General features: G+C 32.5%; 2 protein-coding genes across 2 annotated transcripts; one reads left to right on the plus strand and one right to left on the minus strand.

Moving 5' to 3' along the window:
* The first annotated feature begins 2192 nt into the window (after positions 1-2192).
* LOC18039439 lies at positions 2193-5201 on the plus strand. Its single transcript, XM_024181852.1, is given in 5 exon segments — positions 2193-2446; positions 2604-2827; positions 3199-3279; positions 4008-4358; positions 5030-5201. Coding segments are annotated over 5 exon segments (948 nt in total). The 5' UTR covers positions 2193-2256; the 3' UTR covers positions 5132-5201.
* An 868-nt stretch (positions 5202-6069) lies between these two features.
* On the minus strand, positions 6070-15557 carry LOC18039144 (aspartic proteinase-like protein 2). The gene is made up of 10 exons (XM_006428551.2): positions 15002-15557; positions 13390-13519; positions 12982-13229; positions 10487-10714; positions 9924-10086; positions 9742-9815; positions 8186-8276; positions 7428-7503; positions 6987-7058; positions 6070-6346 (listed from the first exon to the last, which is right to left on the minus strand). Exons 1-10 carry the CDS (start codon positions 15241-15243, stop codon positions 6189-6191), a joined length of 1482 nt encoding a protein of 493 aa, XP_006428614.1. The 5' UTR covers positions 15244-15557; the 3' UTR covers positions 6070-6188.
* Between the last annotated feature and the right edge of the window lie 497 nt (positions 15558-16054).

The following is a 16054-nucleotide window of genomic DNA, read 5'->3' on the forward strand; positions in this document are numbered from 1 at the left end:
AACAGACTTGAATTTTAATTTTTTTTCCAGATTTAGAATAGATATAGATATGTATTTTTTTTTTAGATCTAAATATGGAGCAAAAAATATGGGTCTATGATGGGTATGGAGCAAATATGAATCTCAATTTTTATTATGGATGGAGTAAATTATATTCAATTCATATCTGCCCCATTGCCATCCCTAAGTCATTGTGACCATTTTGGCAAACATGAGGTGTCCTTGTGATTTTTCCTATTTTGCATCACGGGATAGATAACTTGTGAAATTGTTTATATGCTTTTAGAACAAGTTGCACAGTGTGGACCCCGGTGGTAAAATAAATAAATAAAATCTAAGAAAGTGTCATTACCAAATACCAGGTCAAAGAAGTTTTACAGGAAATTAGGTTACAATTACATATATAATTAATCATTTTCCATGACACAGATTATAAAATTTTTAAGATATATTGATTAGCTCAGATACCTTAAGTTAACTTAGCACAAGCGTGGGCAAATACAACACATTTTATAAGTAATTTGATCCTGATGATCAACTTAGAGCATCCCCTAGCAAGTTAGCAGGCTGCTAGGGTGGCAATTGCCCTTTTCGGGAAGAATTCTATGACATGGGTCTTTGATACATTTCATAAAACACCTCTAATTGCTTTTACTTTTCAAGTGGTTAGTAAGAATTTGTATCACTTTTCTTAATTATTTAGGTCAGTTATAGGATGGCAATGGTCACGCTGCAGGTTTACTATTATCAAACTCACACCTGCAAAAATTATAAATTACTAAACCCGCTAGTAACCTGCAATGGCTTTTTATTTTTTTTAAAATCTACCGTGATGAGTTTTAACAATATATTACTGAACTCACCCGCAACCTGCAATGAAGTTTTTGCGGTTTTCTCATTTAAAATCACAAATATTAAAAAATACTTTTAACAATACATAAAAACTTAAATTATATAATTCAAATTATAAATTTATAACGATAGCCAAAAAAATCAGTATACAATTCTCAATTCTAGATTTTATCAATTTAAATAAGAAATTAAAGTTTTAACATTAAAATAAGTACACAAGATATTTATATTTTAGGCAAATAATCATCACTAATATCAATGGTTGCTCCATCTTTTAATTAATATACAAATATTATCAATAATATTAACAAGTAAATTTTACAAAAGTATCATTACTAATTAATTAAACAAATAAAAAAATTCAACTTTAGTAAGTGATCATTAGGTTCAAGTTATTAAAGGAAAACAAACAAAATCAATCAAATTAAAATAAAATATACACACTAACACTATAGTGACATGGGTTAGGTTTAGAAATTAGGAATTTTAACTTATATATATTTATGATTAAATTTTTTAATATAATTTTTATGATTAAAATTAAAAATATAAATAATTAAAATAATAAATACGGGGTGGGGAATATTAAATCCAGCTGCAATCAGCAGCAGGTTTAAATTTAAAATACTAAATTTACCTACAACCTGTAAAATGGGTGGATTTTTATCGGCGGTTTTGGGTGATTTGCATGTAATTTTGCTATGCCTAATCACTTAAGATTCCATAATCGTTTTTAAGGTTATCCTAATAAAAATTAACTATTTTATCGTAATAATGTAAACAGACCAAATTGATCGTTTTTTTTTTTTTTTGAGACTGATTAATCATCAGATTACTGCATTACACAGATATTTACAACAACTGCTTATTGTAGCAGAGGTATTACACTGATATTTACAATCAGATATACATGATTGAGACTTACATTATTACAATGAATTCTATGAAGTACATGCCCAATACAAATAACCCCTCATAGGAGAGAATGTCCATACTCCACTTGCATTTCGCAAGGAAGAAGGATATAAAGAACATTTAGCCCCCACAATGCTTTTGTGGGGGCTAGAACCGCTGCCCTCACAAGCATTGTGAGGGCAGCAGCCCACCACTTCGGCCAAGGCCGAAGTGGCCCAAATTGATCGTTAAAATACGTCCTATTGTGTCATAGTCATTAATCCCTTACTTAATGGACTCCTCCAAAAAAAAAAAAAAAAAACAAAGAAAGTCATCATTTCTAAGCACACCCGTTATAAAATCTAAATATCAATAGAGGACGAAATGAAACAAGTGGTAGATATCATTACACACCTTATCCAAAAATTAGAAATCACAAAAACGAAGTAACGGCTCTTATTCAAACGCTAGCCCCATATGCACTTTCTACCATAATGGAAAGTGAAAAATATGAGTGCCTGTGCTTGTGCTTCCGTTGCATCCGCTCTCGCCACCGCGCCTTCTCCGACCAACGGCGGCTTTCTTTACCGGAGCCACCCCAACAGTAAAAAATGCATTTTCACCTTCAACCCTTTTGCCAACTCATCATCGTCATCTCATCACCACCACCACCACCACCACTCTCCTTTTACACTGCGAGGTAATGAATATTAAGCGTTATATATATTACACTCAGAATTATGATTTTGTTTATATATTTATTCATTTTTTCCTTGAGAATATTTATTGAGATGTAAATTAGCTTAGCAAAGTGAATACATACATACTATGTTATGCTGTGTTGCAACGAGATGCAGTCACTAATGATTCTACGACGAGTACTGAGTTGTCCATACAAAACCAGAAGTCAGAGGCTGATAAAATAGTTGATGGTATGGACTTTGGTGAGCTTTGTAACGAATTTGAGTGCATTAGCAGCCCCTTAGTTGAGTCTACAGCAAGGCAACTCGTTCGCGATATCCTTGAGCTTCGCGAAGGCAATCGTGCCCTTGGAACTTTTGCAGTGTCTGTCAAATACAAGGTGACTAATTTGTTTTCATTTCAACGCTCATTTAGTTCATGAATTAGTTATTAGTACACTAATTAATGCTTAATATACTTTAGCTGTGATGGCAATGGATACAGTTAAGAAAGCCCTTTTGTTAGGCATCAATGGCTTTCAATTTTTCCTCTTTAAATTGTCTTATATAGAAGTGGGGTTAAGGTAATTGCTTAAGATACCTGTTTTATGAAATTTGGTGTTACCTTTCCCTCACAACACAAATTCAGGGTAAAAGTTTTCAATCTTCCTATATGATTGAATTTGATTTTTTTATGTTGCTTGTTTCTAATTTGCTCGTAGTGAAAAGAATTTTTATAGTTAAATCTTATGCTCTGGTAGCATAATTGCAGAATCCAACAAGAAGTTTTACTGGTCGTGAGAAGTACAAGTGACAACTATGGGCAACCACTGCTCTTGATAACCCTTCCGTGGTGAGGATTCTATCTGATTCTCTCTGTTTTACTACTTAAGTGGCATCAACATTTTAGCTGCCTTGCTCAATACAAACTCTCATTCCATATGGAAACACAATGTCAATTGATGCATTTCATAGTTTAATGGCTTACCGTCCTGAATCCTGCAATGTTTGTTTGTATAATTAAGTACGTCCTTGTGTTTGTGCAAACCCGCATGTGTTATGCTTAGTGCTTCTCTGCTAAATCGAAATCTGCAGACTGCTTCCTTGTGTTTGCTTTGAAGTAGATCACTTCAATGTAATTTTTCTACTTAGTACATATTGATGGTCATGTATCCATATTGATTTTCTAATTTCTTAAGATCTAGAGCTATGTCATATTAAATTACGCTCTCTACATTTTCTTTCTATTGATCTATTGATTAAAATTTGAATTAGTGTTTGATATTTCCTGCAATGTTTGTTTGTATAAGTGCGTCCTTGTGCTTGTGGAAATCCACAGACTGTTTTCTTGCGTTTGCTTTGAAGCAGATCACTTAGCAAGAACGATTTTCGCATATTTTGAACTTAATTTCAAAATAATTTTTCTACTTAGTACATACTGATGGTCATGTATTCATACTGATTTTCTAATTTCTCAAGCTCTTGAGCGATGTCATATTACATTACACTCTACATTTTTTTTGTATTGATCTATTGATTACAATTTGAATTACTGTTTGATTTTTCTTCTTGTTGATTCAGACCGTGCAGGAAATGGTAATGCTGTCGACAAGTGTGTTGAGTATCAAATGGACATTAAGGGGGAAGCCTAAGTCTATTATTGCAAATATTGGCGGAGATCTCACAGTAAAAGTTCATTCGAAGTTCACACTAAACCAGATTAGCGGCCAAGTTATTGAGCATGAAGAGTTATGGGATTTGTCAGCTTCATCACCCGTTGCTCAGGCATTTTTCTGGGCATCGCACCGTCTTTATGCAACAACTGAGGCTGGAAAAGACTCACTTGATCTCATCAACAACTTCAAAAGCAAGATTTCAACCGAGCAAGAGAACTTGGGGATATATCCAGACCCTTCTGGTGATCCAACAAAGGTGAGTTCTGATTCAAGATGCTTTTGCTTTTGCTTTTGCTTGACATCTAATGTTATATATATAGCTTTTGCTTCAGTTATAACATTATCAATCACCCACTCTAAGCATTACCAACTTCTGCTTTTGCTATATGAGACTCGTCTAGTTCTTTCTTGACAGCTGAAATTTACTAATCATCTGCTCAATTTTACTTGATAGCTAGATTCATTTTCACAAAAGCTATGGATTAAAAGTGTTCACCTACCACTATATAGTTTCTTATTCCAATTGATTTACAATTGATACAATTAAGTTGCTTTCATCTTTCTATAGCTAGCCATTAAATTTATTCTGAAAAGATATTACTCCTTTCGCGAATTAATTATCTTCAAATCACTAGTTTATTTTTGGAAACCTCAAATTACCTCTATATTTGGTCAAAAAATAAGGAAAAAATAGGGGTGGATTGTTGATTTTTTTTTTTTTTAGTCTTCTTAGTAAAAATTTGGGTAAATTGAGGATTTTAAAAGTAAGGGTGCAATTTGAAGATAGTCAATTCGCAGTAGAAATAATTTGAAATTAACCCTTCTGAATATTTTTCTGTTCATCAACTTTGAATTACGTAAATATGAATATTGTATTCTCTTATTAATATCAATAATTGACTTGTTGCATCATTTGATTTGATTCAGTTCTTCCAAAGGGACGACGGATTCCAAAAAGATTTATACCAAATTGCTCTGTTCTTGGCAGTCCTCTATTTTGTTGTACAGTTCTTGAGGACAACCTTGTGAAACTCGCCTGCAAATTTGTTATTGTAATTATATCATAATATCATATTCAGTAATTGTGTATTAGTGAACATTGCCCTATAATCACATCAAAATCTTTTTTGGTTGGAAAATATTATCACTAAAATTGTTTTGTATTTTGATGAATTTAGGAATTTTTTTTTTTTTTTGGAACCTCCTATCCCTCCTAAGAGTAGAACTCCCTCCTGGGATTAGAACTTGAGTGGTAGCCGCTTGGCCAAGTCTCTAAGACAACATGGCAATAAATCTTAATTATAAATGACCAACAAAACACAGATAACTCAAAATATGATTGCTTGGGTGAATGCGTGGGTGAATGGTATGATGATTTTAAAATAATAATAATAATAATTTATTTATATGAGAAAATATTGAAAACCGAAAAAAAATACAAAGAAATTTACGATTTAAAATCATATCGAACCGGAAATCGAACCAATTCGATTCAAGTTAAATTATTATTTTAAAAAACACTTGACAGTTCAGTTCAATTTAGTTCCATTTAGAACCGAACCGACTAAAATAATCGCCCCACCCCTAAAGAAGAGGATCTTGTCATGCATCAATAATTGTACTACCGATTTAGCTGCTATTAACGAAATCTTTGCTCGTTTCACAGAAGCAGTTAATATGTGAAATGGCAACATTTAAAATTGTGATAATTCATCATCCATACGAAGAAATCCCCCATTCATAGAAAGTTCCTGTAAGAAGCACTTCTCAAACTTGTGAGAGTGTCCAGCCCACCCTTTAGTACAATGCCAAAAGCACTTCCACTTTCATAAGTAGAGCTTTAAAGAGTATCTAGAACCAGCGGTGAACTTGAATGGAAAAAATTTAGAGCATAAGTATCTATACATAAATGGAATTTTCATTAGTCAGTAAATGTTGTTAAAACAAATAACACAATTGTTCTGGGGAAAAAAAATCAATTCATTATTTGCATTCAAGAATAAATTATATCAAATGCACGTTCACCATTTTACAGACTATGGTACAAACAAATCAAGAGAATGCCATACCGGTTTGCAGCAAAAAATTAAAATGCACTAAAACTCTGCAACAATGCGAACAATACTGGCAAGAACATAAATATTCTTCCAACTGTCAAATTAAAAGCTGATGATAACAAATTGTGACCACCGATAGAATACTCAGCTCCGGACTTTTCATCCCTTAATTTGATACTCGAAGAGCCTAAAAAGAACGAAAATATTTGAGAAATGTCAGTATTCTTGCACAATGGATTGGCAATAGTAACAGAGCGAACACACAAACAAAATGTATTGGGAAAGATAACTACAGTTGGTCAATAATGCTATACATTAAAAAGGACTTGCTTGCCTGAAATTTTAACCACCCATTTACTTATAGCATATATCACCACCATATGAGCAAATGAAAGTCATACATAACAAGTCCTATGGGAGAACTCTGCTTCATCTATTATTCTTTAACGTCTCATCTACATTTCTTTTCCGATCAGTCTACATATATAGGATTGTTAATATAACGAAAACGGAGCAATTGCTTATGTCTGTAAAAAATATTTATTTGAAGGTCTGCTGTTGAATCATTTTATAGAGTACTTTCAGTAGTCCTCTCACTAGTTACTAGACAAGCACTAAAACTTATTAATTAATTTAATTTCAAAAAAATACAATAAAAGAAATAATATAAAAATTGTAAGTTCTTAGTACCTATCATCCGCTGAATAAAATCACATGAACAGGCTGTCCTAGTCAAATTCAGGATGCGTGACAATAGCATAATAGCAATAAATTGGAAAACAAATGGAAAGAAAGAGAGAAAACTTCAAACAACATAAAGTACTCACAGTTGAAATCAGTCCATCCAATGGTCTGGTTTTGTACATCATATACAACTAGCTTATTTGAAAGCACCAAATCTGAATTAGAAAGAACATCATAAGTTTACGAACAAAATGACCAATAATTTATAATAAAGCCATCACCAAGCTCGACATAGATACAATTTATTATCAAAAGTAAATGCCAATTCAAGGGAATCTTTCACTGTTTCAGAGCTCATTTCACAAGTACGGTATTTCGAGTGCTATAATGGCAAACTGAAGACTTAATCTTAAGCATTATGATCCCAATTTATGGGGTTCTGATCTGATCAGTAAGTTTCCGGCAATCAGGTCTAGGGAGTAACAGCGATCATGAATCAAATTAAATTTAATTAGGTACCTTCCCCTACAACATGATCGAGTGAGAAAAACACTAATTTAACATGAAGCAACTCTAGACGGTACCTCCCAATAAAATCATCTGCCTCCCGTCATGATTCTGTAGACCACCATTTTGCCAACCAATACACCACACATCTTCCTGTGGATGATCATGAAAAATGACTGATTAATTAAACATCCCTCATGGGAAATAAAATCCAAATTTTGTTTATGGTGTTTCAATAAGAAATAAAACTTCGTGCATACCACTTAGAGAGAGAGCAAAAGGGCGAACAAACTGTGATAGCTTGTTTAAAGACAACCCCTTTCCCTTTTTTCTTTTTAAATTTTAGAAGAAACATTCAAAGCTCTATATATAATTGATTTCATTAATAAGAAATATAACTGCATCATTTCTTACAAATGTGCTATGTACGTACCTCAAAGAAACACAAAGAGGTTTAAATAACTTTAAGAAATCATTAAATCGCTTACTATCTGCATACTGAGTAGAAACAGCAGTAGTAGAAAATGATTTCTAATTAGATATCTAAATGACAGAAAGAATTAAAAGTTCAGACCGACAAATCTATACAAAAAATAATAATAAGAATAGTAATTCAAACACTTCAAACTAAATGAAGAATTTGAAAGTTCAGACAGTATTTTTGCCAGCATAACAAACTTTTGATTTAGAAGTCGATAGGCATTAAATGAAGAGTCCAATATGTGCACGCAAAATATTAAGCAACCATTTTCGGCATATGAACATTCCGGCTGATTGGAAACCAATGAATAGCACATGGCAATTATTAATAAATTTTACAAAGAGCTGTACTTACTCGAATTTGAAACAAATACTCGTGCGGGTAAACTGTCAAAGAAAGAGAACCCTTGAACTTGAACGTAACCGTTGGAAATGCGTCGTCAACACTGCCATTATACAGCCAAAAAAAAATAAATAAATAAACAAACAAAAGTGAGGAAAATCTGTGTAATTCTTGAATTAAATTCCTTCACAGAAATTGCTTATCCAAAGGGTGGGGCTATTTGGACTCTTAAAAATACTTTGAACACTCTTATTTTATTACTAAAATATCCTTAAGAGTAATTTACACAAAGGATAACTTAGTTTAATTCTTAACAGCTAACAACCATTTAACATGTACTGTCGCTTGTCTTAATAAGATGGAGAGATTAAAAGCAATTAACTCCAGAAATTCAATAAAGCTAGTTTCTAACAGATTTCAATTTTTTTAGAATTAAATAATTAAAAACAAATACAGTAAAACAATCACCATAAAACCCAGCCATATAAGAAACCCAATTATTGGTAAGAGAGAGAGGGAGTTATTTATATGGTAAACAGAGTTTTTATAAATTAATAAAAAATCTTTAAAGAGGTTGAGATGTTTTCGTGTTATCAATCTCATGGTGTGCAAGGAAAAAGGAAAGGAATTAGAAACAAAAAGATTTATTCAGGGTAGTTTTGGAATTCTATTGTGTGTACAGAGTAAAAAATTATAATTTAAATTTGATAATTGAGTGTGTTTAGTACTAGAATGTTATAGTATTATTTAGGGTGCAAATAGCCTTACTCTTATTGCAAAACAAGTTCGTCTGTTTGATTCCAAAACAAACCATTAGGTCCAACAGGGCAAAAAAACAACTAATTAGAAGATGAGTTGCGATTTAGAATGCTGCTTCCTAATAAGAAGAATACATCAAGCAGTGAAGTCTCCTCCAAGCACTTAAAACATCTAGGATAGCTTTGATGGAGCATTTATCTTTTCCCTTCTTTAATTTTTTAAGCTAAGGTTGAGCGTCATATACATGTTCAACAACTCATCCCAATTACCTATATTAAGATTTCAGGTAAGACAGTAGTAAACCACTAATCTTCGATGCTGCTATTTTATACCTCATTGCAACCTATGCAGGATTTCAATAAAAGGATCACAACCACATCATTTGTACCAATTAAGTAAACAGAGTACTTTCTAAAAGTTTCGTCCGTGTTCAATTGCACCAACCCAATAGTATCTATAAGTCACAAAGATTAGCAGATCATAATCTAAACAAAGCCACTTTATATATTTTATCATGGACTAGTTCAGTTGAAAATTATATTGTCAGATCAATCACTTTCAAATCGAAGTATAGTTATTTATTCGTCCAGACTAGCATTTACCACCAGAAGTACCTTCTCATTTTATAATTCAAAAGCCACCAGAAGGATTAAGCATAGCCAGTTGTTTCCAAGACTATATGTACAGTTTGAAACAGTATTCTTGATTGACAAAACTAACAATAAGCGAGATATACTAGATTATTTGACATCATAGAATTTCAAACAAAATAGCAATAGTACAAATTCTTAGAAATTCAAACTGCTTACTTTTTACCGAACTGAAAACAAGAAAATTGTTCCTCAACAGTATGCATTTTCAATCCAGGCTGGCGATCCAAAATCTAAACTATAGAAAAAATGCTGTGTAAGTTTTCAGAGAAATACTAGAAGAAAATCATACTGTACATAATTATTATTGAAAGCATCTGAGCGCTACAAGTAGTATGTACCTGACTCAATACTAAATCATAAAGCATCGGTGGAAGATATGCCAAGGTTGTACCACTGTCTATTATTGTACCTCTCTCATCTCCAGTGCCAAGTAGAGATGTTGGAAGATCCAAAGGATTACCACCCACCTCAACTTCTTCCAGAATAACATTGTAATGTGGCCTACAATAGTTAATAGGTCAATATAAGAAAATTCATAAGTCAAGACATCCTAATGGAGGGAATAGAACACAAAGCTACGGATAAGACCTCCTTAATAATTATTGCAAACTCCGCATAATAACAAAAATATAAGTAATCTTGTGGTATGTGAGGAAAAAAAATTGCCAATCATTAACAAGTATGAATATAGAAAACCCTCAGATCACTTATCCATACCTAAATGGACACAAAATAAGTTAAGCTTTTTTGAATTAGGAGCGGGGAAAAAAGGAAAAGAAAACTTAACGTTGGCAATATTCAATAAGACACCAGTAGAAATTGAAAAATAGTAGCAGCTCATCATGCATATAAACTATAAATTTCACAGCTCGAACTAAAACTTTGAGTTAGCTTGACATACATATTTGGTACCATTGGAGTTGTTTTAACTTTAGGTGACACCACATCCCCAATAGCAAAGATTCCGCCTCCTTTTACAACATCCAAGCAGTGTGCAAACTCTTTTCTGACGTTTCCAGCAGCAGCCAGCTGTGAAAGCAGGGATGAATTGGCTTGTCCAAATCCAAGTATTCCATCAACTGCAGCGTCGGTAGATGAACCTAGGTCCCCAGATTGTCTATTTCCACAACTATCCAGAAAAAGAAAACTTTTATAAAGCATAGAAGAGTATTACAGGACAATTTTATGCAAACTGATGAATCATGATTCTAGACCACATACAAAAACATGACCAAAGCTCTCAAATTTAAAAACTAAAAAATAAACACTCATATATTGCTAACAATGGGAAAGGAGAGCAAGATGTCTAAAATTGAAGGAAAAACTGAGATAACATTACCATAATCAGTAAGAATAACTGAGTAAGTGAAAGGCGCCAAAAAGCAGAAGTATACCAGCTTAGCAGACACTAGAAAACAATCAACAGAGAATATGATCTTATTTTGCATCTCATAGGAAGCACACACTGATGTGATCCAGCCAAAATGGACAAGCAGCAAAAAATTCCCCAAATCATGACATGGGATAGCATAAGTTCCATAAGCAATACTTATAAGCAATAAATAACTTTCTTTTTTAAACCCAAGTAAAAAATTAAAAAAAAAAAAAAAAACTTTACATTATAAAAGATCTCCATTTTTTTTTTTTTGTCTCCTGGATCCCATTTTCCTTTATGCATCATGCCATATCCAAGAAACAATGCTAAGAGAATTCATAAAGCTCTCAAAAGAGGGAAAATAAAAGAAAAAGTATCTAATTTCCAAAAGTTCAGTTAGGGGAAGACAGTAGTTTTATTGCGTAATAACGTTGCGATGGAATGATACAAGAAAGCTGTCATACATGTGAAAAAAGGAGACTCCAAAATCTTATAGTAGTATACGTCAATGAGCTCCTAACAGGAACTCCTCCCAAAATATCATCCAAATATACTAATCCGAAAAATACTTTATTATTTGTTATCATTCCCAGCTCAAGCCTATGTCATAAGATAACATCAGCTAATTCCAAGATGCATGGGCATCAACTGCAAAGTAATAGAGGCAGGTGTGAAGCCACTTTGTGTTGGGCAGCTAGGAGTTATGCATCTATACTATTATTTGTAGAAGAAAACTCAAGTGTCAACTCAACTTTTTAAATAATGGATAAACTGAAACCATATTGGGTAAAAATTGTTGGTAGAATCAAACATACACAATGGAAAAATCGTTGCTTTGTGAAGAATTGACTTGTGCGATAGAGACAAATGAAGAAAAGACGAAAAAGCTTTTGTTTAACCTCATTGCCAGAATAATAGCTAGGGCTTTGCTATTTCAAAGGTCCAAGATGGTCTTCTATCAGTAAATTAGAATAGATTATTTTGTGCTTTCTTTCTTTTTGTGAAAAAATAAATAAATAAAATAGATATCTAGGAACCCTATAGGAGAACCACAAGTATTCCAAAACATATATTGTTTAGAAAAACCTGTAAAACAAGTAAATATTATACAAGATTTCCTAGATATTGGGATAGGGTTGGCAAAATCCAAGTCCAGGTCCAGATATCGCAATGCCGATCCGGCTCGGATCTAGCACTGGGCTGGGTTCTTAATCTGGGTTTTGTACCCTATTTTTAAATTTATTTCAATGATATTGGACATGAAAATATAAACTTTAGATATTTAAAACTTTACGCATATGTGATAAATGAGTCAAATAAATATAATTATTTAAAACTTTACATATATGTGATAAATGAGTCAAATAAATATAATTATTTAAAATAATATAATTTTATAATATTTTTTAATAAAATCTGGGTTCCAGGTTTATCAAGTGATGCCCAAAACCGGGCCGGGTATTACCCAGCCCACATCACCCTGTTCCGAACCGGGTATTACCCAGCCCACATCACCCTGTTCCAGACCGGGGCGGGTATTTTTGACACCCCTGTTTTGGGATTATTACCTCCTTTGCATCAATATGCTTAATGAAACAAGTGGTCTAACACAGTTGTCATTAAAAGATAATTGCATATATAGTACAGAAGATACAATCAAATGCACACAGACCAAGTGAACAAGAGGTAAACCTTTGCAGATAGCTAGGTCAAACCATTTAGATGAGCCTATTCAACCCTTCAGATTTCATGGGTCATTTATCGACAAGGTACACAAGCAGCATTGACCAAGAATCTTTATATTTATATTGATGCATGTATGAGTCTTCCTTTTACAGCGGCCAGAATATAGCCGCTAATTAAAACCCAGATTAAGTGAGACAAATGAAACAAGTGGTCTAACACGGTTGTCATTCAAAGATAATTGCATATATAGTACAGTGGATACAATCAAATGCACACAGACCAAGTTAACAAGAGGTGTTTCCTTTGCAAATATAATGTTTTGAACAGTGACTTACCCAAATATAACAGATGAATTCAATGGTGCAGTTTTAAGATTTCCAGATGCTTGATTCAGCTGTATAATATCCCTCACAAAGTATCCAGAAGTTGAGCTTCCATCTCCATAAGTAACAACATATTCACAACGCACACCAGGACTGCAACTAGGATATCGATTGTTGTATGTCGTACGGCAAAAATTATCACTACATGCAATCTCGCCAGAAGTTGAAGATTTAGATGGATCAAATAAAGTCAGTTTTATCTGCAGTAGAATATCACAACAATGAAGATCCGAAAAATGAAGAGTGATTTTTGTTTAATAGATCAAATAATTATCACAGTTATATCCCTTAAAGAAGTATGTATTAATATAATACAATGGACCAGAGGTTAACAAATAAATTTCAGTTGAAAAAGCATACACCAAGATCACTTTTCGTGGGACACCTGCTACAGCCGGCACAATTCACCCACAAAAGGTCACTTCCTGTATCAACTTGCACGTAGTACTCATCCGTTGGAGTTCCCAAACCAACCTTAGTAAAATAAAGCCTAATCGATAAACCAAGTGAACTGTTAGCAACAAAAATGCAATGTACAAACATGTTTGTACAGTGGTGAATAATGTTCATAATTTTACTTTCTTTAATCTTCTTCCATTACCCTCACAAACCAAACAATGGATTAACATATAATAACCACATATACACACACATAGATATAAGTGAGACAATAAAAGATAGAATCAATAATGACACTTTTAACTGAAAACATTACTCTACCAAGGAACCAATTCTCACTGAATTAATACCAGAAAAATTACGAGATTTACATATTGGCTATGCTTTCACTCATTTTAAGTCAACCAAATAGTTATAACACGAAAAAGAATTAAAAAACAACTGATATTCACCATATCCATCAAGAAATCAAAAGTAAATAGACCAGATTTTTTTTTTTTTTTCTCTAAACCAATTTCATCTGGCATATCTTAAACATTAATCATTTTCAACATTTGGAAAATACATGCATATAAATATAAATAACAGATAACCATATATATAAATGTCAAAAGAGACATAGTGGATATGTGTTTAGAATCATTTGATTGTATTTACTAGCACATATGTAACTGATAAGCTCGTTTCTTTCTTAAAGGAACCAAATGCAGCTGAATCAATCATAAAACATTACAAACCAAAGAAAAAAAAAAACATACATATGCATATCCAAATACATTAGAAAAAGCATAATGTCTATTCATACAGATACCCATAAAAGGCTTATTTTGATATCTTTCTTCAAGATGTGAAGTCAACCATTAATCGAAAACAAAAACTACAAAAAACTCAATACCTCACACAGATACCCAAGTAATCTATCAGTGCTAATGCAGGTGTTCACATACGTCAGATAACTCAAGTATTCTAACAAAGCTAACCCAAATGTTCAAAACATAATTGTTGCAAATGTATATGAATAGATATTTAATAGGAAAAAAAAAGCATATGCATAAAATGAATAAGTTTATATGATTCTTCTAAAATGTCAAATAAATCATAAAACAAAAGCAAATACACAAACAAAATTTCAACAAACGCCAATAACTCGATACCTCACACAAGTATCCAAACATCCTATCAGAGCTAACGCAGGTGTTTTAACCTATCCCCTCAAATTCTACCTACTTCTCACACAACTCAAGTATCGTAACAGAGCTAAAAGAGATGCTTAAAACATTATTGTTGCAAATGTATATGAGCATCGAATGAAAAGGAAAAATTAAAAAAAAATGGTTAAGTTGATATCTTTCTTCTAAGATGTCAAATCAATCCTAAAACCAATAACTCAATACCACACACGGGTATACAAGTATATCCCAGCAGAGCTAACTCAAAGGTTTAAAACATTAATATTATAATATCACATCTCTAAAGAGAATACAGCTTATGTAACCTCTCGCAAATGTAGATGAACAATAAAATGTATAAGATGAGTATACAATCAAAAACGAAAAAAAAAAAAAGAACATACCCAGTTGCAGAAGGATGGCCATTGCCGCCCAATTCAAGATCAATGGAAGCCATCATTCTACCGTGACGGCGAGCATCATGTTGTTTCAAAGCACTCAACGTCCTCTCTCTTTCACCACCTGCCTTGAACTTATTCTCAACTTCAAACACAAAGTTTCCCATAACACCACCACCACCGACGGCCCATTGATGAACCACCGCCACCGTCACAACCACCAACGCTAGTAATCTCAACCCACCCATCGTCGTCGTCAGTCGCCGTCACGCCCCCGTCAACTTATCAAATCCCACCCACCAGACAGATTTGTTTCTTTAAATTCTTTCTCTGGGTTCTTCGTTTTTTGGTTATTGGGGGATTAATGGAGAGATGGGGGGCCGGCCAGCTTTAGAAAGAGATAATAAACAAAGCCAATCCCATCCAAAAAAAAAACGAAAATTAAAAAACCAAATGAAAAAAGAAAGAGAATGAATCAACAGCGCGTTTTCAACGGCACACTGCGAGACTTCGCGTTTGCGTTTGCATTTGCGTTTGTGTTTTTAAAAAGTTCAGATTTAGAATTTTTTTTTAAGGAAAATTATCATTTTTGCATTAAAATTTTAATGACATATTATGTGAGTATTAAAATTTATTAAAAAATATATTTTATTATCAAAATTTTATGCCGTTATCAATTTATTATCATTTTATTTAAAAAAAATAATATTTAATAAAAATTAAGTTAAAAATTAATTTTATCTCCAAAAGTTTAGTAGTAAAATAATAATTCTCCTAAAAATTTAATAGTAAAATGATAATTTTCTTAAAAATTTAATAATAAAATAATAATTTATTTATTAAATTAACAGATAATTTTACTCTTACAACTGAAAATATATTTGATACTCTTATGACATCAATAAATTTTTAACATTGTTAACGGAATAATATTGAATTGATAACGACGTAAAATTTTAGTAGTAAAAAATATTTTTCAGCAACCTTTAATATTGATATGATATGTCAGTAAAATTTTAGTTGTAAAATGATAATTTTTTTTTTAAAATTAAATTATTT

The sequence above is a fragment of the Citrus clementina genome, unplaced genomic scaffold (assembly GCF_000493195.1).
Source record: "Citrus clementina cultivar Clemenules unplaced genomic scaffold, Citrus_clementina_v1.0 scaffold_6, whole genome shotgun sequence".
Taxonomy (NCBI): domain Eukaryota; kingdom Viridiplantae; phylum Streptophyta; class Magnoliopsida; order Sapindales; family Rutaceae; genus Citrus; species Citrus x clementina.